The 27,411-nt window shown below is 43.8% G+C and overlaps 1 protein-coding gene across 1 annotated transcript; it reads right to left on the bottom strand.

The window, feature by feature from the left end:
- Positions 1-601: 601 nt before the first annotated feature.
- On the bottom strand, positions 602-25,669 carry EPHX4 (epoxide hydrolase 4). Its single transcript, XM_079981646.1, has 7 exons — positions 25,152-25,669; positions 19,222-19,307; positions 8,134-8,291; positions 5,635-5,763; positions 4,061-4,164; positions 3,087-3,235; positions 602-1,541 (listed from the first exon to the last, which is right to left on the bottom strand). Exons 1-7 carry the CDS (start codon positions 25,437-25,439, stop codon positions 1,310-1,312), a joined length of 1,146 nt encoding a protein of 381 aa, XP_079837772.1. The 5' UTR covers positions 25,440-25,669; the 3' UTR covers positions 602-1,309.
- Between the last annotated feature and the right edge of the window lie 1,742 nt (positions 25,670-27,411).

Raw genomic sequence — 27,411 nt, 5'->3', positions numbered from 1 at the left:
TGGCCAGCATGACTAAGCCGCTTCTGGCGAACCAGAGCAGCGCACGGTTTACCTTCCTGCCGGAGCGATACCTATTTATCTACTTGCACTTTGACGTGCTTTCAAACTGCTAGGTTGGCAGGAGCAGGGACTGAGCAATGGTAGCTCACCCTGTCACGGGGATTCGAACCGCGACCTTCTGAGCGGCAAGTCCTAGGTTCTGTGGTTTAGACCACAGCGCCACCCGCATCCCTCTGCAGCGTTCTTAGGAGACCCCAATTTCCTTCACAGAGCTTCAATGCCCCGAATTCCCTGGGAAGAGGTATAGATCATTAAACCATTAAAACTTGTAGTTTTGTGAAGGTGGTAATAGCCTCCTAGCAACCCGCAGCAACCTTAACAAACTACACTTCCCATAATTCTTTGGGGAAGGCATCTCTGGTATGATACCGCTTTAAATGTATGGTACAGCTAGGTCACAGTCCCACAGCAAGAGGGGATTAGGATGAGGAATGCCTCCCTGGTAATTGGGATAATGATATCACAAAGGAGTCAACCAATCATGAATGGATACATAGTGTTTTCTGTCATACATTTAGAAAACTCACTATAAAGAGCTGGGTACAGGGCACCATGTCAGTTGCAGTTTATTAGAACAAGGCAAATACTAGGATACATAAGTCGTCATAGTTCTTCATTCTCTATTTTAGTTGTTGAAACACTATGTGTATACATCCTAGGTTTTTTCTCCAGTTTACATCACCGGACAAGCAGCTACCAACTTAGCACAATTACATCTTATTTGTCACTTTAGGATCTCAAAATGTGCCCAGACACAAGTTTTGTTTTCTTTAGGCTTTTGCAGTAATATGTAGACCAAAAGACCTGTTAACATTTTTAATGGTAAAAATACAGTAAAAAAAATTCCAACCAGTAGAATGAAAATTGATCATCATACCAATAATAACTTCTTTTACATCTGGTACCCCTGCACTGATTCATCATTATAAATTTGTTAAAGGCACCACACATTAGAATTTTAAAGCAAGTGAGTAACCAAAACTAAGCAACTTTCTATGAGTTCCTTATTGTACAAGCACAAACATTTTTAAGGCAAGTGTTTCATGTGCAAAATACAGAATACAGGTAAAACCAACATTAACATTACAGAGTCTTACACCACCTTCTTGTAATAACATTGGCATCAATACGTACAGTACATTGAAAAACATTTTCTCTAGCAGAGCTCAGGTCTAAGGTTTGCTGCAAATATGGCCCTGATCACAATTAATTTTAACATTTAGATTGTGCCAGCAAAAAACAACAACAGTCACTCTCTTTTTCTTGACTCTTCCTTCACGAAAGTCCATATCAACTTGTTCACAATGTCAGGCTGATCTTGTTGGAGCCAGTGGCTGGCTTCAGACAGAATCGTAAGTCTAAACTGATTTTTTACATAAATCCTTGTGATTTCTGCCATCTCAACCTCCATGAAGGGATCTTTTTCTCCCCACAGCAACAGAGTGGGCATGGTGACCTCATGGTGCTGCAGAGGCAGGCAACTTTAAAAAAATAAAATAAAGATCTTATTATTTTAAAAATAATAAGAGAGATCCAGCCTGAAATCAGGCTAACTTGTGTAGCCAGTGTGGACACAGGTCTGTATATATTTCTGCACTGCCATGTTTATCTGGGCCTACCTTCCTTCGATTCATGTAGGGATACAAAATACAATCTGGGGCTACTACAAGCTTTGTGTGATCAGAGTTGGACTGCTCCTTTCTCTTTCTTGCGGCAATGCATCCCCCATCTGATCCAGAGGGTTGGAGAATCCTATGGAGTGGATTTCAGGAGCACATGGGAAGGCAGGAATGGGGAGTGCTAGTTGCACAAGCAGAAGTCCACTAGGCAAGTGTGCCACAATTGGTTATCAGCCTATATCCCAGTTATGTCACATGAGGACATATTTATAAGGAAGAAAGGAAAACAGTGCTTTTCATGTCATATAAACTCATCCCGTATTAAAGGCAAATTAGACCGCAACTTTCAAGTGACATTACTGAAGGGTAGGTGGGTTCGTGCAGGACTCGAGGCCTAGGTTCAGCTCAAGAGAATTTAATGACGCATCAGGAACAAGAATGACAAAAGGGGGCACTTGGCCCAGTATATATACCTTAAGCCGGCCCAGCCTGGCTGTGATAGGTTGCCTTATGCTGCAACTAGCAAATCACAACACCGGCCCTATCGCAGCAGGGATTGGCTGCTTGCCAGCTACCAGCAAATACCATTGGAGCATTTTAGAATCCATCCTGTCTTTTGTTCTGCAGCTGAAGCTCCTGCGCTCCAGGAGACATCAAGGCGTAGGTCTGCAATGGCATGCATGCAGCCTGGGCTTGGCTTACACTGCATACATAACATTTACCATCCTCCTCCTTTAGATAAATTTCAAATTAAGAAAAGTGATATACCCCACGGCTGAACATCCATTTCCAAACTAGTTTTGTCCTTCCTCCCCCACGCCTGAGAGGCATTTCAGAGAGTCTGAACTGAGTTTCAAGGTAGAAAATTCACAATAAGTCCACCAAACACTCCCATTTTATCTCTTACACAGCTGTGAGAAGTGACTGCTATGTTTCTGTACGCATGTATAAAGGTCAAGGTAAAGGGACCATTAGGTCCAGTTGTGACCGACTCTGGGGTTGCAGCACTCATCTCGCTTTATTGGCTGAGGGAGCCGGCATACAGTTTCCGGGTCATGTGGCCAGCATGACTAAGCCGCTTCTGGCGAACCAGAGCAGTGCATGGAAACACCGTTTACCTTCCCGCCGGAGCGGTACCTATTTATCTACTTGCACTTTGACGTGCTTTCGAACTGCTAGGTTGGCAGGAACAGGGACAGAGCAATGGGAGCCCACCCCGTCACGGGGATTCGAACCGCCGACCTTCTGATCGGCAAGTCTAGGCTCTGTGGTTTAACTCACAGTGTATCGTGCACGGTAATTACTTCTTCACCTAAATTAAGCCATACTCTGTACCCGAACACCTCTAGGTTGCGCTTGTGAACAGTGGCTCGTATTATGTGATTGATCAAAGAAGAATAGACTGACCTGAAAAGGTTTCTATAGTGATTAATGGGACCGGTTAGTGCACCTGGTTGGGAGAATACATATAGGTAAGCTTCAATATCTTCCGCTGTTAGCCTGCAGCCCTTCCTTCCAATTCCACTTGACTGGCCAGTAAAGAGGCTTTTCAGAATCTATGGCAACAAATAAGTAACAAGAATTAAATCTGTCCAAAATTACTCAACAGTTCTCATTCATAAGCACTGTAATTGTCTCTCATTTGCTTTATAGTATTTTTTCTGTTATCATACCTCTATTTCCCACCTTCAGAAGTTATGGACAATAAGGTGGCATCAGCCGCCTCAGTGAAACCCCCAACTTTGCAGAAGTATGTGATATCAAAAAATTAACCCCCAGTTGATTATTTTAAAAAGCAAGGTAAGAACAGGCTATGCTGAATAAGTATGGAAGGATATTTCAATTTCGGTTTTCCCAGTTTCTCATTTTTCCCCAATCTGCAATTTTCCACATTTTGCAGCAATTAGCATTTTTTTATTTAAAAAAAAACCACACGATAAACACATTTTTATATGCAGTTTTGTCCAACGTACATTTTTTTTTGGTGAGTTTCCCCTAATATAATGCATTTCTGTATATTATTTTCATGAGTACTTTCATTTTTAGGTGCACTTTCCCCATAAATATGTGTCTTAGTAAATACTAGTTGGAGAACTGCATTGCAAAATTGGGGTAAGTGCAAATTTTGGAGGACAGGTCTGTTTCAGTCTGCATATTGTTTTGGAAACTGCAAAGCTGATAAATGAGGACCAGTTCAAATTTCCCTAGCTCTGAAACAGTTCCAAGGTGTTCTGGAATGTGTTGGGGACTGTGGGTTTGTATTCAATATAGTGGCAAGGAGATCTGTCCATCCCTGGTTGGAAGCATTAAAAACATACCTTTCCTTTCTGCGCAGCAATGTTTCCATAAGCGATACAAATTCTCTCTCTCAGCACACTTACCTTAAAATCATTTATCGTAAACATAAGTTCAGGAAACCATGGCATTTGGAAGAAGTAGTAGTAGGCAGATTTAATCATTTGTGATGGATGTCGTAGAATGTATTCTTGAAAAGAAAAGACATGTTTGGGGTTGGTGGTTTTTTTAGCTTGGTGTATTTATTATGGCTTATTTCACATGCTGTGAGGCACTTTGGGCACAATTTTGTGGAAAGGCAAATAAATGATGATGATGATAAGGGAAACACACCTGTGAATTGAAATGAAAAGCTGATGATTTTGAATTATGATAAAATGTTAATATCCTTTTGCACCTAGGAATTAGTAATGTTGCAGACAGTCCTATGCACGTTTACCCAGAAAGAAAGTCCAATCACGTTCATGGAGACTTATTCTCTAGGAACTGCACTTAGGATCGCAGCTCGTACACCTTATTTTCTCCTTAATCTTACAGAAGCAAGAGGGAGAGAACACAGAAGTGCTAAGCTTTTGGGAATTTCCGAAAGGTGGTGCCTTGTCCTGGATCATAGGCAAGTCTTTAAAAAAGCTGGTTTTCACTTTCTGAAATATGGCAACCCTAGGTCCTGCTGACTTGAACCACCCTTTCATTCTGACCATGTGGGCCTATTAGTCATGACACTTTGTACTGTATGTTCAGTCTCAGACAGGGTGGATAAAAATCAATGATTTTTTAAAAAATAAAATCAGATTTTTTTATTTAAATCAGATTTTTAGAATAAATGCTTTTGGAGGGAAAATCTTTCTAAAGATAGTTTCTATTTATGTTACACTATAGTCCAAAGGCCATTCATCAAGAAATAAGGATTTGTTTCAAGTTTTTCATGTGTGCTAAAACTCAGCCTAAGTTTTTTTTTTAATTGTTTAACTACATCAGTTATTAAGGAAATGATTATTTTTCTCCTTCCAATAAAGTACAGCAGAAAAGTTATCCAAATATAAACAATTAATTTATTAAACCTCACAATAATTTCATAATTATCTATGTATTTCTAATAATATAACCAAATCAGTAACTTTTGATATAACTGTAAAAACTACTCTGCAAATTTATTATTCCAAAAATGAAACCCTTCATCTGGTTGTAAATATTAAGATTCTACCAGCAAGAATGAGTCTTTCTGTAAAAAGTGATTTAAATCGTGATTTAAATTGATTTGATTTAAATCAAATCCACCCTGGTCTCAGAAGCATTATACCTCTGAAAAGCAGTTGCTGGGAGTCGCAAGTGCTCAGCACGTATGGGTTTGAATATTTCCTATTGGCTACTGGTGAGCCACTGAGTGAGCAGAATACTGATTTAGATGGGCCTTTGGTCTGAACCAACGTGGCTCTTTTTATGTACTTATGTTTCTGAAGCAGTTTGCTCTACCATTTTCTCTAATGGATTGTGGCACCTGGATATGTTTATTCTTCCAATTCAAATCGACTCTGTTCTTAACTTGGCACCGGGGCTTGGCACCTCTTTTTCTAGAAAAAACAGCACCACACATCTCTGCTTAAAGATGAGAATGCTACAGGCAGCTAGAACATTGGATCCCATTTCCCCAAAAACTTACCTGTAAAAACTGAAGGATGGGGAAAATTCACAACAATCAGCTTCGTCACCATTTCTGGGTAACAAATAGCAGCTAGCCAAGCAATCATTCCACCCCAGTCGTGACCAATCAGCACGCACTTGCTGTACCCTGTTATTTAAAAATAGATTTCTGATAGTTGTTTACCAGCAGTTACATCCAAATACATTAACACATCAAAGGGAATGACAGTAGAAGTTGCAGTATGTCTGGTAGCAACATCTGAATTCCATCCCCCCCTCCCAACTCACCCCTTGGCAAATTATTCATACCACGATAGGTGGGCGCTTCTATTAATAAACCGCTTTCAGAATCACGGGATACAACATAGCAACAAGGTGGGAAATTTCTTAAGAGCCCTTCCCCCCCCTCTTTTGTAGTTGGAGTTTATTTATATTCCAGCATGTGTTTTAGAGCAACTTATAATGTAAAGGACCACTGGATGGTTAAGTCCAGTCAAAGGCAACTATGGGGTGCGGCACTCATCTCACTATTCAGGCCAAGGGAGCCGGTGTTTGTTCGCAGACAGCTTTTCCAGGTCATGTGACCAGCATGAGTAAACCACTTCTGGGGCAACAGGACACCGTGACAAGTGCCAAAGCGCACGGAAATGCCGTTTATCTTCCTGCCGCAGCGATACCTATTTATCTACTTGGAATGGTGTGCTTTAGAACTGCTAGGTTGGCAGAAGCTGGGGCAGAGCAACGGGAGCTCAGTCCATTGTGTGGATTCGAACCACAGACCTTCTGATTGGCAAGCCCAAGAGGCTCAGGGGGTTAGACAACAGCGCCACCCATGTCCCTTTATCAACTTAATACAACCAGGAAAAAGAGATTTTTAAAAATTACAAGAAAATGCATCAGCCAGTCAGAAAAGTCCCTTGAGGAAGAGGTGTGAGGAACCTGTGGCCCTCCAGATGTTGCTACAATTCCCACCACCCCTGATCACTGGCTATGCTACCTGGGGCGAGGGGAGCTGAGGTCCCACAACGTGTGGAGGGCTGCAGGTTCCCCACCCCTGCTCTAGGAAGAAGTCACAAAAGGCTACAGGAAAGGTTTCAGAGTTCTTCAGGAACGCAGCCGAAGTCACCGTTCCTCAGTTCTAGAGGGACCCCATTCTACAGCACTGGAGCCACAGGCGTAAAATGTCAATACTTTCGCAAATAGATGGTCACTGGACATATCTGATGAAAGAAGCTAGTAGGAGGATTGATTAGATACAGACTGTCCCTGTTCTGATGCGGCATGAGCAAGAGATTCAGATGTCAAGAACGAAACTTTGGAGATCCCACCAACTTGCTTATCAGAAAGCAAGGCAGGGCCCAAGATGGCATCAAGGCCGCAGACCCCAGTGTGCCAGGAATCAATCTGAGCTGGGGGTGAATAAATAAAAGTTGCGTTAAGACCAGGAGCCAAAGCATCATTGAGAAGCGTGGTGGGACTCAATGAAGCAAGCAAAGGGCTATTATTAAGAGGGACAGGTATGGAAATGAAGGTGCCAGGGTTGATCAAGCAGCAGGGCTGGGCAGGATGGGTTATGGGGATTGCTGATAGGACAAAAAATGAAGCCCCTTTTATAACCTTCTGTCTTATGGATTGAGATGCTTGCTGTGGTTTCATATCTGTCGGTCCGACAGATAGAAACGTTTGGCCTTTTCCAGACGCTTAACATCTACCTCAATTTACCTTAGGCTCCGTATCCTCACAGATATGTGTTTTCTTTCATTGCAAATACAATACTTGCAAGCAACTCATTTGTATGTTGTTTGGTTGAGGGCAGGGATAGTCTTGCTATGTGGAGATGGCCTTCCTGCTTTTCATTCCCACACATACACAGCTCCTCTTTTTTTTGGGGGGGGGGAGGGGGCATATCAAAAAACTGTGTTCCAGCGCAGAAGAATGAGACAGCACGACCCTCGAGGAAGCTGAGGGAGAGGAGTTTTTCTCTGCTTAAGCAGCCATCCAAGAATTTACGTAGGTTGGGGAAAGCTGTGGCGCTGGCCATCAAACCAGTAAGTGCCTGTAAAGGAATTACAGTCATCTTCCCCATAGAAACTGCATTTGCTCAGGGTGTGGGCAGGAATTGCATTTTCCCATTGGCAACATAATGCGGATTTGCTGCTGGATAAATTGTAGTTTCCGTGCAACGGGTGGTCTACCTGGAGCAAATGCATTCTGGCTGACTTTCTACTGGGCTTCATTGTCGAGAAAGACCTTTCCATTTAACTCCCAGCATGTGAGCACTGCATGTGTTGACGCTTTCATTCCGATTCAAGTAAGGAATTTTTGATAAACAGCTCAAGAATCGCGGCTTTTAAAAATCCACCCCAATTTCCCCGAATTAAGATTTAAATTAAGAAAAATAGCATGCACTGCACACATGAACAGCCATATTTAAACGAGAATTTGTTAAAGGGAAAATGTTAGCATTCCCCATTTTAGGATTATTATAAGCTGGGCAGCTTGGATGCTCTTAACACACCAAGAGACTCCAATATATCCTTTATATCTGTAATCAGACAGTCTAGCTTGTAATTCTCTCTCTGGGCAGGGGCATCGGTTTCTCCGTAACCTCTCAAATCCAAGGCCACAACTCGGTACTCGCTCTTAAATTCCCGCATTTGATGACGCCAGGAGTACCTATTAAAGAAGAAAAATGTTTTACTTCCTAGTATTTTTTTTTAAACTTAAGGTTGATAAGCTGTTTTACCTTATTTTTAGAAAAGCAGTTCACACCAGAAACATAAAAGATCACAAACCTGAATTCAAGAAAGATGTTATACCAGCATTTTTTTATATAAAAAAAGAAGAAACAAAAACTGCACAGAAGCAAAAACCCGCAATATTGATCTTGCTGCATCAGATTCAAAACAACTGAAAACAAGGTGATACATTCCCAGCATCAACAAGGCATCACTCTACCTCACAGAAATACAGAGTTGGATATCATCTAGCCTAACTCCTGTGCCCAATGCAGAATGTAACTACGATGTCCCTACACCTTTAGGAAAGCTGTCTTGTTATGGATGCTGAAAGATCATCATTTTCATTTTCATTTTGTAATTTGATTTCCAATGTTAAAAAAGAAAAGAAAGAGAAACAATAAAGAATAATGATAAAGTTACATCCAAATATCTTACACATTTACATATCGAGATTACTCTGAATTTCCTGACTTCCTCCCCGTCCCATCCATGGGCCCTCTTAATTCTGTTTTCATCTGCATATCAATACTTCTCTAAAATCTTCATCTTCCTAAATTATCTGTAGTTTCTATTACATTACGTAAAGTGCATTTAAAACCCTGCTAATGTTTTAACCTGTTTATGATGATTTTGTATATACATTATAAACGTTTCCCATACTTTTTTAAAATTTCTTTTCTTCTTGGTTCCTGAGCCTGAGATATCATCATTTGTTAGTTTGAAGCACTGTTAATAGTTCAGGACGATCGATGAAAGCTAGTTATAGGAGACAGTCTTCTGAAACTTGGGAATCTCTCTCCAGGTAATACTCGCTAGTTTAATACTCCTAATTTGAGTTGTGAGGGATTGAGGGAAGTCATATAGAGAAAGCCTGTACAGTGGTACCTCAGGTTAAGTACTTAATTCATTCCGAAGGTCCGTACTTAATCTGAAACTGTTCTTAACCTGAAGCATCACTTTAGCTAATGGGGCCTCCTGCTGCTGCTGCGCCGCCGGAGCCCAATTTCTGTTCTCACCCTGAAGCAAAGTTCTTAACCTGAAGCACTATTTCTGGGTTAGCGGAGTCTGTAACCTGAAGCGTATGTAACCTGAGGTACCACTGTACTGTAGTTTGTGTGAGGTTGTACAGAAAAGCAGCTTGGAGCCAATTTGATAATTTTGAGTTTGAAGGCGGGAGAAGAGAGCTGCGAGTCGTCTGAAAGCAAAATAACTTGAGGGCCGAGGGGCTTTCTCTGGAAACCTGCGCCATTGTCTGCTGATCTAGCGCTAGGCGTATGAGTCTTTGTCTGATTCTGGTATGCACTGGTTACCTATTGCGAGGTGGGGAGACCCCAAATGTTCCCAAACATACAGTAAGATTCCAGTAGTACTTGGTCATCAAAAGGAAAATGCTTCATTGCTATACTGTTAACACAGCCACTTCAGTGACTTGCTGTTCCTCTTTGCTCTGCCTCATGAGCTTCTCGTAGACTTTCTGCCATAATCTGGGAAAGTGATGCAGCTAGAAGTATCCCGTTTGAAGGAGGACATTTCTGGGCCATTGCCTTCCCCTACCATTTTGCTCTCATGAAATATCTGTGTGAGTAAATACAGGAATGAATGTGGCTAAAGTATGTCTTTATAGTAGCCCTGGGCATCTTTAAAAAAGGTACTGAATTGACTTCGATAATGTAAGAATAAAGCTTTCTTTCTCATCTCTTTTGCCTTTTAAAACAAACAAACAAACAAACAAACAAACAAACAAACAAACAAACAAATGACTATCTGGACCAGAAGAATTAGGCCTCAGGAGTAATCTGATGGATAAAGTTTGGCTCTTTTTCAGAAGATAAAAAGCAAGAAAACTTGTTCGCTCTCCAGCTCAAAAGAAGATGTAACACGTGCAGCAAATCAACCGAAATTCTGTGGAGGTTTTTCCTTCCTGCTCTATTTCTCAATCAGTTCTTCTTCAGTTAATCTCAGCTGCCTTTTATGATGAAGATTAACAGCTCTCAGTGATTTGGTACTCCCATATAATTTCACCAGTAGTACCTGGGTAAAAAGGTAAAGGTAAAGGTACCCCTGCCCGTACGGGCCAGTCTTGACAGACTCTGGGGTTGTGCGCCCATCTCACTTAAGAGGCCAGGGGCCAGCGCTGTCCGGAGACACTTCCGGGTCACGTGGCCAGCGTGACATCGCTGCTCTGGCGAGCCAGAGCCGCACACGGAAACGCCGTTTACCTTCCCGCTGGTAAGCGGTCCCTATTTATCTACTTGCACCCGGAGGTGCTTTCGAACTGCTAGGTTGGCAGGCACTGGGACCGAGCAGCGGGAGCGCACCCCGCCGCAGGGATTCAAACCGCCGACCTTTCGATCGGCAAGCCCTAGGCGCTGAGGCTTTAACCCACAGCGCCACCTGCGTCCCTTAGTACCTGGGTAGAACCACTCAAAATGTATTATATTTTAGGAAGTTAATAAGAAAAATGAATTAAATAAGCCCAAATAGCCTGAGTTTGAATATTATTCATTTAAACATATAATTGACTATGACTGGATAACAAAGGGGTCAAGATTAAAAGGATCCTGGAAGGTGCTATATACGGTGTGTAGCAATGAATTCTATTGCAACTAAAGCTAATAATAATGTACTATACATCACCTGGTCATTTAAGCCTATATAACTGCCTTGTTGTTAGCAAGGAGAAGAGCCTCACTTACATATAATTATGCCTGTAGAACTATTGAACTTTGACTCTGAAATTTCCAGGTTGCACAGGAAAATATGCGAAGATCTCAATCTTTTCAGCCCAAAGGCATGTTGGGAATTTTAAGAAAGTGTTGTGGACATTATTGAAAAGATGGCTACCATGGGGGCATGGTCAGTCGTAAAATGGCAACTGTGAATGTGATTAGTCACAAATGTTACTAGCACAATGAAGCACACCCATTTAATGGAAGGCAAAACCAGGCACAGGAAGCTTAAAACCAGACACAGGTAGATTCCTTTGAGCCTACACTTTTCAGTCCCAGCAGAACACCAGTTTCACAGAAAGCGAGCTCATTATTTCCCCCCAATCACCTCCAAATGCATTCCTCTAAAATTACTTTGTTCACCCAAGATTAATAGGAAGAACGCCATCTGATAAATTCCTCCCAAATGCATTACTCACCCAGCATCTGCCTCAAATCAGTTCCTCTTCAGTAAACAGTCTGTACACATTAGTAGCTTAAAATGCTGCAATGTCATTTCCCCTCACTGTGATTCAAGACGCACTAACGCTTGCTGTGCACACTAGAGAGGGTGTGGTGGTCGCCCCGAAAGCATTACCTGTTTCGTTCCCCCATATCTGCGACCCCCTAAACTGCTACTGAAGGAAGCTGTCTTCTGCACGCATGTTACGGCTGAACTTAACTGCGGCTTGAGTTTTCAAGTCGGATGGAACTGATTTGAGGGGAAATGCATCAGTTAGGAGTATTTCTCAAGAAACTACAGGATGCATATATTGTTGCTGACGTCATGTTGACTCGGTTTTAAGCAGCAGTGGTGGGAGCACACTGGAACCAGAGTAAATGATGATATAAAGTAAAGGTAAAGGGACCCCTGACCATTAGGTCCAGTTGTGGCCGACTCTGGGGTTGCAGCGCTCATCTCGCTTTATTGGCCGAGGGAGCCAGCGTACAGCTTCCGGGCCATGTGGCCAGCATGACTAAGCCGCTTCTGGCGAACCAGAGCAGCGCACGGAAACGCCGTTTACCTTCCCGCCAGAGTGGTACCTATTTATCTACTTGCACTTTGACGTGCTTTCAAACTGCTAGGTTGGCAGGAGCAGGGACCGAGCAATGGGAGCTCACCCCGTCACGGGGATTTGAACCGCCAACCTTCTGATCGGCAAGTCCTAGGCTCTGTGGTTTAACCCACAGCGCCACCTGCGTCCCTTCAAATGCTGATATGTACATCCCTTAACTCTTGCTTCACTCATTTCCCCTCTGCCAACCCAACCCACCTCTTTCTCTGCAATCCTCTTTCCTTAATAGCCAACTCTGTCACAACAAATCCCAATCTCTTTCCCTGGCTGGTTTTTTCCTCACTCACCCCCCCCCCTTCATGGCTGTTTCCCCCTCTCCTTATGGTCCCTCACATCCCAACTCCCAGGGCCCCCACCTCTCTTCTTCTAGGTGCTCCCATTTTTCACCTCCCTTCTTTGCTAGGGATTGAGCAAAGGCTTTTCTGCATACACAGTGTGTGTTATAAAGCTGTGCTTTTCATCTACACAGAAATTTTCTGATATCTAAGACTGGCACATAAAAAACAACAACACCAACACTCCAAAACACCCAACAACGGACCTTTATAGAGCTCCATTTGCATGGAGATGATCCACATAAAAAACCCGAGATACCTTGATGCAGTATTGCCATCCGTAAATAATGCGCAAAGGAGTCTTCTCCATTGCACATTATCTTAAACAAAACTGGTCTGAAAACACATCCTGTCAGGTGGGCGGCTCAAAGTGCATTCTAAGATGGCTTGGACAAAGAGCTGCCTAATTGCCCATCAGTTTCCATTGTCACTGAACGGCCATGACAAGTTGGGGGGGGGGGGCTTTGAATAATTTAAAATATTTTTAAAAGCTTCGTTAAAAATAGTTTGAAAAGGATCTTGCATCTCTATTCACATCCTAGATATATCTGTAGAAGTGTGCATGCACATGAAAGCTCATACCAATAACAAACTTAGTTGGTCTCTAAGGTGCTACTGGAAGGACATTTTTTATATTTTTTTCCTTCACATCCTGCTTGCCTTTCTCTCTCTATTATTTTAAACTCTGAATAAATTGTTGGATAGTCCAAAGTATAGATTTTCTTTTCATTGGAGATGTTATTTATTTTGGAGGGTCCAGTTTTCAAAGGCTCCACATTCCCCCTCTTCTTCCCAAATATGCAGTGTTCAGGAAACACAATGGCGTCTTTTTCAGTCCCACTCCAATTTCCCCAGAGCCCTATTGTTGTTGTTTAAACTGTGTGGCAGGGGCCAATAGTCCTATAAATGCTGTTTATGAGAAGCGCATCCTATTTTCTGCAAACCCATTTATAGCATATCAGTTATGTAAAATAAATAAATCATACCTATCTCTGGGAGAAGCTTAGAATCTTTCTGTTTCCCTCTCTAAGCACTGGCCAGGCTGCTTTTACCCATAGAAAGCACTGAGTTACCTCAGACAATTCTCTAGACCAGGGTTTCCCAATCTTGGGTCTCCAGCTGCTTTTGGACTACTGTTCCCATCATCCCTGACCACTGGCCCTGCTAGCTAGGGATGATGGGAGTTGTAGTCCAAAAACAGCTGGAGACCCAAGATTGGGAAACTCTGCTCTAGACTACCATGAAGGTTCTTCAGACAAGCAAGAGCAAAGGTAGCCCAAGCCCAACAGTGTAAACATGTGAATATTTAGAAAATATGCTAATTATTAGCATCTTGCACGTGGCTGTAATGTATTTCACAGCATGAAATATTTATATCTGTTTCCCATCAAACTTATGCCCCATTGAAATGTTATTACAGTAGCCAAACTGCCACTAGGAACCCAAACTATATGAGCATCGTGCTACTTATCCGAAGTGTCACTCGAGGTTTGGATCAAGTTTAGCAATACAGGTAAGGTAAAGGTAAAGGGACCCCTGACCATTAGATCCAGTCGTGACCAACTCTGCGGTTGTGGCACTCATCTTGCTTTACTGGCCGAGGGAGCCGGCATACAGCTTCCGGGTCATGTGGCCAGCAAGACTAGGCCACTTCTGGCGAACCAGAGCAGCGCACAGAAACACTGTTTACCTTCCCGCCGGAGCGGTACCTATTTATCTACTTGCACTTTAACGTGCTTTTGAACTGCTAGGTTGGCAGGAGCAGGGACCGAGCAACAGGAGCTCACCCCATCACAGGGATTCAAACCGGCGACCTTCTGATCAGCAAGTACTAGGCTCTGTGGTTTAACCCACAGCGCCACCCGCATCCCTCAGCAATACAGGTAAAGGTTTTTAAAAGCATCAGAGTTTGCCCACTGACTTACACACCCTAATCTCCAAATGATGTTGGACTAGACTCTCAATATCCGCAACCTGAAAGGCCAAGGTCAGGGATGATGGGAGTTTTGGTGCAACCATACCCAAAGAAGGTATTGGCTTGGCTACCTCTGGATTAATTCTTAGACTATCCAATTAACGGGTCAGATCAGAAGCTTCCTTGTGGATGAGATTCCTGCATCGCAGGGGTTTGGATCAAATGACCTTTGGCATCCCTTTGAACTCTACAATTCTATGATTCTATGATCAAGTCACCACCACAATAATGTAAGAATTGAAAACAAACACAATTACATGTACTGTTGGATAAGTGTTTAATGGTTATTGTATTTGTTTAAAAACCAATAAAAATTGTTTTTAAAAATAATAATGTATGAATTGAACCCAGCCTTTCCACCTATGACTTGAGATTATTATTGATTCTCTCTCCCCCCCCCCTTTTTTTTTATTACTGGGTTGTTGTTGTTGTTTCGCAACATTTGTATGACATCCAACTGCATGAAGTTCTCTCGGCAACTTAAAACAAATAAGTATGAAAACAATTTAAATGCAAAATGAGAGCTGAAACCATAAAAATCCAAAGATGAAAACAAGAGCTGTCGCACACCCCAAGTTAAAACACAGATTTTAAAATTATTTAAAAGCCTGGAGTGAACAGAGAGGATGAAAAGGATGGTTCCAGGCAAACCTCTTTGGGAAGGCTGTTCTTTAACCAGGAGACCACTATCAAAAAGGCCCTTATCTTGATGGTTATCTGCCTCACTTCATTCAGCAGAGTTGCTCAGACTTAAGGTTTGGGTAGATACATATTGGTAGATACATTAAGAGATACTTACAGTCAATGGTGCATGTAATCAGCTAATTTTCCCCTCTCATTTTCTCCATATCAGTTTATTTTGACTATTTATTTTGTTTGCCCAAACTTTAACCTTGAAACAAGATGCTAAACCATTTTGTAAATATGAGTTACTCTTGCATAACTTGTTTTCACTCTTTAAAAGTGGAAGTTTTTCAGGCACTTTGAAATGCTCTTCAGTGATCATTTCATCTTTTTGTTTCAATAAAAGGCACTGGCATCATAAATACAATCTGCGTAGATAACTATGGTATTTTTAGCTGGAGTACTTTATGCCGCGATTCTCCCACAGTCAATCATACATATTTTTAACCTCATAAATTATTTCAATACTGTATTTTAAAAAATAAAAAAGCACCAGTGTGAACTGTGTTATTATGTTAATGTTGGCCTATTTAGGAAATTGTTTACCTTATATTCCATTAAACTAGTTAGATACATAAGCTACAAGCCATATTGTCAACCAGGAATGGTCATCTTCCCGGCAGATGAGGCAATTTTATCGGGGCCCTATCAAATTTTAATCAAGTTATGGCCAAATTTCACAAGGAAGGAGGAAATGCCTTCAAGTCATATGAAACAGAACTATTCCAAACTTTCATTTTATAGCTCACTTTTTAATTTCATACAGGACATCAGATGCAGATATTCAGTTGTGAAACCCTTACCAGAAGTTGGCACCAAGAGGATCAATATCACCCCACAGTGATGGATCAGTTTGTCTGGCAAAACACACTTCCAGACCCACAATTATTGTCTAGACCAGGGTTTCCCAAACTGCTGTTTTTGGACTACACTTCCCATCATCCCTAACCACTGGTCCTGCTAGCTAGGGATGATGGGAGTTGTAGTTCAAAAACAGTGGGAGACCAAAGTTTGGGAAACCATGGTCCAGGGAATAAAGTGGCCCCAGAGAACCAGAGAGTTCCCCATGTTTTGCTCCTTTAAGATGCCCCCCCCCCACTGACGTCACTTCCAACATCTTAGCTGGCTTGTTGGGGGTACGAATTAATGCAGCACAGCATGGGGAGGTAAATGTTTAGGTGACGTGGGTGAGTTTTGCTCCCATCCCCATGCACTCCAATTTGACCTGTTGGGATGCTGGAGCATGGAACAAAGGTGTGAGGTTATGAACTGTCCAGGGCAAATATGTATCTGTTTCTCCGTTTTAAAGTTGCTGGAATCATTAAAGGTTGTACCTTTATAATTTGGTCAGGGACAGCCAACTTATGTACAGTGGTACCTCGGGTTACATATGCTTCATGTTACATACGCTTCAGGTTACAGACTCTTTTAACCCAGAAATAGTGTTTCAGGTTAAGAACTTTGCTTCAGGATAAGAACAGAAATCGTGCTCTGGCGGCACGGCGGCAGCAGGAGGCCCCATTAGCTAAAGTGGTGCTTCAGGTTAAGAACAGTTTCAGGTTAAGAACGGACCTCCAGAATGAATTATGTACTTAACCCGAGGTGCCACTGTATTTCACTTCCAGCATATAGCGGCAAACATAGGGTGCCTCCGGAGTGTCACTATTTTGCAACAATTCCATTTTTGAGAAAATCAATGGTCTGGAAAGTGAAACGCATTAAAAAGTGGAGAAGAATGACTTAACAGGAAGATGTATAAACACCCTGTAAATCAGAATGGATGTAGGACAAATGCTTGCTGTTGTGTAACTGCCCTGGAAACAAATAAACACAAATGCTCAGTAAAGATTGGCTATAATGTAACCTCCGCATAATCTTTACAAGCAAATCAGGATGAACACTCAATAAACATGTTGTCCAGAGCGGCCCATAGATCCTCACCTTCAAGCATACACACATATTTGGTTTGGCCCCTAGGCTGGTAGAAGATCAGTTCCTGATTAACTGGTAAATAATTTAGTATCTTTCTTTAAGGTATTTGCTGGTATTTGGAATGTCCGACTTTTTTCTTTCATTTTTTAAAAACTTAGAATGAAGTTTTCCATTGTTAATATGAAAAAGAATAGCAACATGACTTTGGTTAATATGGTAGAAAATGCTATCCTCAACCCCTTCAATGTTTGCTCTCTTATTTAAGTTCGTATTACTTTGTATCTTATTATTATGTTTCTTAGGAATGCAGATTGATAGATTTATGGAAAAGTAGGTAACTTTTAATGTTAGAACACCAATGGTTAGTGCCCTTTTTTCTCTAACTTTCCTTTCCTTTGTTACAACTTAGGATTTTTAAAAAAATGTTTTCTCTTTAATAAAAATGAAAAACAAAACAAATTTTGGACAGTAAATACTTTACATTTGAAGTTATAGTCTTTTGTGGCACTTATAAAACGATAGGAGCCAACTCCTAGGGGCTTTGCCCCCCCCCCCAAATATTTGGTGGGGGCTGCTCCCCCAAACTGATGGGCATTGCCATTCAAATGGTGTGTATGCACCACATCACATGGTTGATTATGGGGGGGATTACCGCCCCCCAATATTTTACTCAAGTTGGCACCCCTGTATAAAATATAACTAATAGGGCAAAATCCACAGAAAAAGTGAATTGGAGTCATATAACCAAACAACGGTGCTCTTCCAGAGATGTTGCTGGGATACAGCTCCCTTCAACCCTGACCACTGGCAGTGTTGGGTGGGAATGATGGGAGATGAACTCCAACAACACGTGGAAAGCCATGGGTCCCCCATCCCTGCAAAACAACTTTGATAAGGTTTAATTTGCACTCCTATACACGCTGACTTTGATTGCCTTTCAAGTACACATACACATGTCAAATTTTCAGGTAGCAGGTAGACAGTTCCTTAGGATTTAGGTCCCTGTCTGCGATGTGCAACATGTATGGGTAATAACAGTTACCATGCTTTGATTATCAATACAAAAGCTACTAATTTAAGAGTTCTTGGACAAAAGCAGGATACAGATTCATAGGTGCTGACTCCTAGGGGCTGAGGCAGTTCCACACCCCCCATGTTGGTTTTTTGTTTTCTTTTAGGGGACTGGACTGCCTCAGTGTTCAGACATCGCATAATAATAATAATAATAATAATAATAATAATAATAATAATAATAATAATTTATACCCTGCCCTCCCCGGGGGGGGGGGGGAGGAAACAACAATTTAAAATACAGGTTAAAATGCAATTTAAAATGCAGCCTCATTTTAAAAGTATCAAAACTGTAAGGAGAGGGAAAACATAAGGGTCAGACTGAGTCCAAACCAAAGGCCAAATGGAACAGCTCTGTCTTGCAGGCCCTGCAGAAGGATGTCAAGTCCCGCAGGGCCCTAGTCTCTTGTGACAGAGCATTCCACCAAGTCGGGGCAAGTACTGAAAAGGCCCTGGCCCTAGTTGAGACCAATCTAACCACCTTGCGACTTGGGACCTCCCACGTGTTGTCCTCCGTGGGGCATATGAGGAGAGGCGGTCCTATAGGTACCTGGGTCCTAGGCCGTGTAGGGCTTTGAAGGTCAAAACCGGGGCTCCCCGATTGTCAAGGGAAGCTGGTGCCTCTGTACAGATTAATAATAACTGTAGCGAAACACACATGGATACAGTGGTGCCCCGCAAGACGAATGCCTCGCAAGACGGAAAACCCGCTAGACAAAAGGGTTTTCCGTTTTGGAGGTGCTTCGCAAAACGAATTTCCCTATGGGCTTGCTTCGCAAGACGAAATGTCTTGCGAGTTTTTCCGACTTTTTCCCCCTTTCCCCCCCTTTTTCTAAGCCGCTAAGCCGCTTATCCGCTAAGCTGATAAGCAGCTAAAAGCCGCTAAAAGCCGCTAAGCCGCTAATAGCGCTAATCCGCTAAGCCGTCAATGGGCTTGCTTCGCAAGACGAAAAAACCGCTAGACGAAGAGAATCGCGGAACGGATTCTTTTCGTCTTGCGAGGCACCACTGTATTGATCTTGCATATGTAGCTCATAAACAGAAGCATATGTGGCATAAAACTAACGTAAAGGAAGAGTTTTACCAGAACTCCGGAAAGCCATGAAGAAGCAGCATAAGCGGCTTGCCCCTCTCTCCAGCAGCCACATAGTGGAATCTTAACCCGGAATCCTGGAAGTGAAAAAGAAGACAAGCTGTGTTTTTATATTCACCGATGAATGTTCAGGTATGGAGAAGAGCTTTGTTCAAAGGATAGCTTGAATTTCGTGCTTCTCAAGAGTCACACGGAAAGTTGCAGCAGTCCAGTATTTCTCTGCATCCATAAGACCAAGAGCATGCTGTCATGTTTTCTTTCAACTCACTCCCTTTCATTTCTTGATGGGTTCGGCTGCATTATCACTGAAGGTGCAGTGTTAAACAAGGATACAATGCCTCACCAGTTTAAAAGCTTCAGACCGATGAAAAGGGGGCCTCCAATTAGCTGAGCAGTGGTCTTTTTAAAATGTTAATTATTTTCTAATGTAAGTACTTTCAGAGTGGGTGGCAGGTAGGTAACTTCTGAGACCTTTCGCCTCTCTCTCACACAGAAAGGAATAGGAATATAGAAAGCTGCTTTATACTGAATCAAATCATTAGTCTGGTAGCTCAGTACTGTCATACCTTGGAAGTCAAACACCTTGCGACTCGAATGTTTTGGCTCCTGAATGCTGCAAACCCGGAAGTGAGTGTTCCGGTCTGCGAACGTTCTTTGGAACCCGAACATTGGACGTGGGTTCTGTGGCTTCCAATTGGCTGCAGAAGCTTCCTGCAGCCAATTGGAAGCCGCGCCTTGGTTTTCGAACCTTTTGGAAGTCGAATGGACTTCTGGAATGGATTCCGTTTGGCTTCTGAGGTACAACTGTACCAGCAGTGGCTCTTTGGGAAGGGATGTCAAACATGAGACCTTCTGTGTGCATTCTGCCCTTCCCCATGGTGCCTAGTGTGGCACATGAGGTCACCATCCAAAATAAACCCTGAAAATATATGCACAGTATTAGTTAAGATTTCTCTAACTGACTGACTGTTCTAATATTCACACCAGGCTCTCCATCACATGGCATCGGACTGGTCAAACTTACTTGAGAGCACACTGTCCCCACCTCCAGGAATATTTGCCGTCTGTCTGCACCTTAGCAGGACTATTTCACAACTCCTTGTTTTATGGATTCTTGTGCTATTTGTGGATGTGCATCCAGGTATTTTCAAGGAGGGTGGAGGAGCATGGGAGGAACATGGGGGATGTTCCACTTTATGGCGACTTTGCACAAATCAAGCAAGCACTTAAAAGGATTTATGCAGTTCCTTGTTTCTGGTTCAGGCAGGGATGACAGGCAACACCTGGAAAAGAGAGCTAATTGGAGCTTGTTATGAAATATGCTGCAGACACCTGTCCTCTGTCGCCTTATCAGGAGCATTGGCTTCTGCAAAATTAAGACAGTGTGTACGTACCCTAGGTCGGACACTGCAACTTTACAGGCTTTCCACCGAAGCCTTAATAGGGCCATGGTGGTGTCAGGCAAACTTCTACTTCAACCGGTTGTCACATTACTTCTCATACTATTTCAGATCAACAAACAAGCTCTCTGCTGAGAGTGCTAATAAGGACACCAGCCAGGCGCTGTGGATCTTTGTCTGTTAGCAGCTATCTTGAGAGCCTCTCTTCATTTCATGCTTGACATCAGCCAGCTGTGAGAGGCGAACACTCAGCTGCAGTGCAAGAAGATGGCTCCGGATAATTGAGAGAGGCTGATGTGGCTGCCGCTTCATTATTCTGAAGTCGTGGTAAAATGAATCTTGTGGCAAAATTGGTAAAGCGCTTGGGAACTAAGGTTTCTCTAAGCAGTAAAGCCAAGGACATCTTAAAGCCAGTGTATATATGACCTGGCTTCTCCTCACTCCCTCACAGCTGGATTGTGAAGATGTTGCAGATTCCTAACAGCAGGAAAGGGAAGCTTTGCTCATGTTTGTGGACTCCAAGTCCCATCAGCCCCAACCTTCATGGCCAATGGTGAGGAACGGTGGGGATTGTTGTCCAGCAATATTGGGTCACAGGTTCTCCATTCCTGCCCTCCAGTTATTCCTTCGCAGGACAACAATTCCCAGAGTAGGAAAAGCCATGCTTGCTAAACTAATTTAATCACAATCTGATCCTTCCTCCTTATACGTACTTAATTAATTCTATAAATATTCTTGGAACTAATGGAATAAGCTGTTATCAAGAAAAAACACACGCAAAACAGAAGTGACATGAAAATTTTCTTCTCCAGCTGAAGAGCTCTAAACATTATCTTTTGACAAACATTTCCCTCTCCATGCAGAAAGCAACTCTGCCAAGAGTTGATTGGCTAGTATCTGTGATGTTGTGCATCTACCCCTCCCATCTCCAAAGCTGTTTTGCAACAAACAAAAATTCACATTGTATTTTTCCTTTTTTGCATTTATGGACCACTTTTCATCACCTCGTGTTCACAGAGTGGATTCCAACAGCTGCATAAAACAACTCATTAAAATTTAAATTCACTAACCAGCGGAACAACGCAAAACAATTTCATAAAGCAATCCAACAAAACATGCAACGGCCTAGGAAAGTAAGTGTGTGTTTTACCAAGCAATGGAAGCAGTGTTGTATTCATCCATGCTTCCAGGAGGGCTGGGGAGGATTCTGTAGCTGAGGCACCACTACAGAGAAGGCCCTATCCCACCCACATAATGAGCAGCCCAGACTGACTGATATGGGGAACGGTGTTTCATGCCTTGATTCAATGAATTAATATTCAAGAGGCACTTAATTTATTTTACAGGGGGGGAAATAGTCAGTAGGCCTGAAGTGCCATTGTAAGACAGATGATGAGATTGATGGCCAAATCAACATGCAGTTAGCTGATAAAGTATGCAGCAGCAGCAGCTTATGAAGTAATTCACTGGAGACAGCCAGTATGCGCTTCTGAATACTGCTGCATGTGAGAGGACACCCAGCACCTTTCCCCGAGGACAAAATGAGGCAGTGGTGGAGGCATATGGTCATAGGTGTTGACTCCCTGGGCCCCTAAACACCCACAAAATTCCCCATGAAGGGGCCGAGCACCCACAAATTTCAGCTCCAGGGCCATGCACACTATATGGCCCCCATGGCCCCCACGGTTATGGGGCCAAGCTGGCACTCCAGCAAGTGGTGGTTAACTTTACACTGTGCTGGTTTTATGGCTGCCAAGTGGCTAGCAGTGCTGCCACAAGAACAAACCATGGCAAGTTCTATTTAACGGCGCACTTGTACTCACTCAACAGGGTGCTTCCTGGAGATGGGAGTGTCACAGCCTTGCAGCCCAGCCACCCTTCTAGAGAGAGGTTCTCCCTCATCTTACTCTTATGGCTACAAAACTTGCTTCGTTCATTTCAGCGCAAGGGAAATAAATTGCCGTGCAAATTTGTTTGCATCGGGTTCTAGATATTGGCATATGTCCTAAGTTTTATAATAATAGCCACATGACTCGCTGTTAAATACTTTACCGCCATAAATAAAATTTGCTTGATTTTAGATGTAGATGAAAATAACTTCTCACTAAAATTTCAAGTTAGCTATGGTTTCATAGATTGAACATAGATTTCTAAATCTCTATTCTTTCATTTATAGGAATTTTCCCCACAGCCATTAAGTCTACATAATTTATTTCTATTGTACTTAAGGGCACTTAACTACCATTAACTAACTGGGTGGGTAATTCAATTTAAAGTATCAACAGTGCTTTTACATACCTTACAATGCTTTGATATATACTGCTAATTCATTTTCTTAGGGAAAATTTCAACGGCATTACAGAAATTAAGTGCATATCGAAGTTCCAACTCTGCAATATATTTCCCCCCCCCCCCCAATGTTTCACAACAAGCGCGTGAAGTTCTTAACGGGAGTCTTTATCGTCAATACCACTGCATTTCAAGCTCTTTCCAACAAACTGCAAGGAAACTTGCAAACCTAACTTTTCCAGATACATCTGATCTCATGTCCTGTTTGTGGTCTACCCAAAAGCACTTTGGCCTGAATGGGCAGGACTCTTCTAAGTTTCGTTCCTTCCTTTTGGTAGTGGATCAATGCATGGAAAGATACATTTTCAGAACCATTTAAAGGACAGAACCGCTTGCTACACAAAACATGGGATGTCACTGAAAGTGGATTCCATGTGCCAAGTTCTCCCCCACCCCCATTGTGTAGAATTCTTTTATCCCATGTTGGGATCCTCACATCTGAATTGGCTCACATCATTTGGTTGGTGCTGTCAGGGCGGGGGAAGCCATACAGCATGCTAATATCATGGCAAAGAGTAACCAATTCTATACGTTAGCAGTCAGAGAGGAAGAAATCAACATGAGGAAGTTCTGCTTTGTGCCACCCTAATAGTCATATGTGGAAGACAGAAGTGCCTGGCGTGCTCTGGTCCATGGGGTCACGAAGAGTTGGACACGACTAAACAACAACAACAAATAGTCGTATGCAACATGGAATTCTACTTAAGCACTATCCATGCATCAAGCCATTGGAAGATGCTTGAAAGAGTTGGGTAGGTTTGGCAGGAAAATATTAAGGTGAGGCATGATGGGGGCCAATATCTGAAGGGGTTTCGAGCACACCATGATCTCTGATGCTCCATGGGGTAGGACTAGAACCAGTGGGGTGGATTGGATCTGATGATCAACTAGCCTTGCCATTCTGACCTAGCTTGTATTTCCCTTCAGTAGCCAGGAGCAGATCATGTCTTCATTCTGCACAGCTCCTGGGAACACTAAAGGGCTACATTTTCTTAATGAGAAAATGAAACCTGCAAACAATTGTAGACAAGTATAGTGCATCTTCTATTTATCATTTTGGAAGGGCAAAAGAATCAATAAACTAGTCCCACCAATGTCCTTCTTCCCTGAGTTGATGATGCTGAGTTGATGAATCCAGGGCAAGTCAAGAGATATGAATGCTGCTGAAGCAATTTGGGACTTAGAATCAAGGACATGGCCTCTGCACTTCAAAGATGACATTTGATTCATGCGCCACCACAGTTTCTGCCTTGAGACTAGACAATTTTGACTCCCCCCAGTGTGGGCTCGCAGACCTTTGTGTGTGCATGCTGGAAGAGTGTACCTAGTCTCCAAGCATTTTTAAAATTATAAATAAATCTGATTAAAGAAAGAGCCACCGCTGCCTTCTCACCAAAAAGTTCTGCCCCAGATATCACATATGGACCAGATACTGGACTTTTAGTTGGTGCCTGCAGAGATTAAGAGGATCGGGCAAACCAGGAGTTAGGTTAAGCACCCAGACTTTTTCCTGAAGCAAGGTTGAGTAGCGTGTTTGCAAATCACCTCGAATGCATTGCCTCTCATGTCTGCACACTGGTTGCTTATATTCGCATTTCCTCTCAAGGCTTTCTCTCTCTCTTTTTTTTTTTTTTGGGGGGGGGGGAGGGGGCATCTGTTCCAGACAGGAATGTCAAAACCATCACGACCCACAGAGATCATGACCCGCTGTAGGTTTTGGCACAGACAAAACGCGTGGTCTGTCAACACCAGGACAGACCAGAAAGCTCGCATGCTTATTCTCACTGTTCGCATCTCGGAAATGGACTGCTGCTTGCAAGCCCGCCTCCTCCATAACGCCCCCAGCCTCCCCAAATATATATGTTTTTGTGTGTGTGTGTGGTGTGCACAGGATGACATGTGTGTGCACCCATCTATCTGCAGCAATGTGTGGGTGTTTGTGGAGCAAACACAACCCTTTCTATGGGCTGCATTCTGCCTTGTTTTCCAGCAGCGACAGAACTGGGAAGGAGGGAAGGAAGGAGAAAAAGAGAGGGAGAGAGGAGGAAAGCAAGGCAAGCCTCTTTCTGCCTGTGCTTGTCCTTTCCCGCGAAGAGGGCGATCGAGTGCCCCCTTTGCCCTGGGCAGCAGAAGCGAGGCTCCCTCCCCGCAGACCCCGCAGCTCCTGTTTACCTTGATCCGGACATAGCAGTGAGTCCCCCAGCAAGGGTCGTTGAGGCAGCCCGGCGGGTTCTCCCGGACGAGCCACTGGAAGGTCTTGGCCGGCCTCGTGGCGAGGCTCCACAAAAGTTTCAGCAGCTCCCTGCAGGCGCACAGGCCGCAGTAAGCGTACACGAGAGCCCAGAAGAGCACGGACCGGAGTGTCACCATCAGCCGGCCGGGGGGGATGGCCAGCCCGGGGGAGAGCGAGGCGACGAGGCACGAAGCGGGAGAGGCGACTCGCGCTCTCGATCTCTCCATCCGCCGCCACCCCCCCTTCAGCGGAGGAGAGATGGGCTGCGCCAGCGGGAGGCACGAACCGACGACGGCATCGCGAGGACCGAACCAGATGGAGAGACGGGGGGAGGCGGGGGGGAGGCGAAAGAGACCGAGGAGGAGTCCCGCGCTTCTGCCGGCGCGCACGTCGCCTCCAGCCCGCGGCCCTCGCTCGGCTCGCCGAAGGAAGGCTCAGAGGGGCGCCGCGCGCGCGGAGGATCGGCTCGCACGTGCACAGGCGCGTCACTTGGCCGCAGACCGGCTGCACGTGTGAAGGGGGGCCGTTACGTGTCGCGTGTGCGTTCATAATAATAACAACAGTAACAACAACAATACTGCTTTTCATTCACTGTATTTTGCGTCGTCGCGCTTCGTGGGGGTTATTCGTTGGTGATCCGCTGGAGCCAACTCTGCCCCTCCAATAAAATATTTGTGGGGCTCCAGCCCCCCAACCCCAGTTCACGGGCACTGCCATTCAAATAGTGTGCGTGCACCATGTTTTGTGATCGATTCTGTGGGGTGCGGCTTACCTGGTGTCCCCCCACCCCCAATATTTGATATTCAAGTTGACACCCCTGTTACTGTGTATCATCATCATATTAACAACAACAACATTTATTGAGGGTGGTGCAGCCCTTTAACTTCACTGTTGGCCTGGCCCAGCGAACCAATGCCTGAGTAAACAGGCACAGGGGGGAGAGAGACTGTTATTTTGGGGTTTTTTTGTGAGGGGGAGTTAAATGTTTATGGAAGCCCAAAAACATTTTATTGAAATATAATCCGCCATATATATATATCTACAAGATATATCTAGATATAGAGAGAGAGTTTAAAACAGAATATACCAGTAAGAGCGCTTCCAGAGCTAGTGGGATGTAGTGGCTTTTAGGACTTCTTTCCTCTAAAAAGCAAAGTGTCATGCAATTCGCCTCTCCCATTTAATAATCAGAACAACTCTAGTGGGGCCATTGCATCAAACAATGGCTTCCAGCAGCTTATGACGCTATCATAGAGTTTGGGCGGGACCCTGAGGACCATCGAGTCCCAACTTCCTGCGATGCAGGAATACAGAACTGTCCCAAATGGGAAATCGAACCTGCAACCTTGAGGTCATGAGACCATGCCCTATGGTACTGTATCAACTCAAAACAGCATGGGCAAAAGCAAGACTTTGCAGTTACCACTGTTCAGCTGATCAACCCTGCTATGGACAGAGAAATGGGCCATTCCTTGCTCCGCATCTGGCTGTAGAGATGATGTCCTGGGTATGGCAGGTGGGGATCAAATGGGGAAGACTGGCGGTGCAAATTAGACTCGGGGGCCAGAGGTTCTTCACTGCTGCTATGTATCTTTGGCCCTCCAGTTGCTTATGTAAATTAAACAATAAAATCATCCATGACCATTGCCATGGTGCCTATGCTCTGCATAGCTGTCAACTTACAGATTTGAAAATAAGGGACCAGCAGCCTCGAAAATAAGGGATCAGCAGCCAAAATAAGGGATTTTCCAAGCACAGGTATGTTTAACTTCTGAGCCCCTCCGAGCCAAAGGCAGAAAGCCCAGCCAGCAGCCAGACAAAGCCTCAAGCGGTGGTTCCCACAGTGCAGCAACCCGGCAAAGGGGATGCAGCAAGGAAAACCACCGTCACCTCTCCACTGGGAAGCGCTGAGCAAAGGCGAGTCCCCAGGCAATGCGGCTGATTTGATCGGCACAAGGCATGCAAACTCCACCCCTTCAGTCGTTCTTAGACTCCTTATTGGGTGAGCAACGCAGCCAAGCAACACAGTTGGAGCCTCCCTCCTCCCTGGTCGGCAAGGGAGAGGAGCTGCTTCCTTTGAAACCCAGGAAATTTAAGGGACATCATCAATAAGGGACAGCAGCGGGACACGGCGCTGGGATAAGGGAGTTTCCCGCCAAATAAGGGATGGTTGACAGCTATGATGCTCTGCCTTCACAG

The sequence above is a fragment of the Podarcis cretensis genome, assembly GCF_951804945.1.
Source record: "Podarcis cretensis genome assembly, chromosome: 6".
Classification (NCBI taxonomy): Eukaryota; Metazoa; Chordata; class Lepidosauria; order Squamata; family Lacertidae; genus Podarcis; species Podarcis cretensis.
The sequence above is the reverse complement of the archived record's forward strand: the minus strand, read 5'-3'. Positions and strand labels throughout refer to the sequence as shown.

Bases quoted from the DNA above. Each gene is read 5' to 3' on its own strand.
- EPHX4 (XM_079981646.1), bottom strand. From the start codon at position 25,439: ATGGAGAGATCGAGAGCGCGAGTCGCCTCTCCCGCTTCGTGCCTCGTC. The intron at 8,292-19,221 runs GTAAAACTCTTC...CTTCTTTAATAG, and splicing joins CATGGCTTTCCGGAGTTCTG to GTACTCCTGGCGTCATCAAA. The intron at 3,236-4,060 runs GTAAGTGTGCTG...TTGTTGCCATAG, and splicing joins TTACGATAAATGATTTTAAG to ATTCTGAAAAGCCTCTTTAC.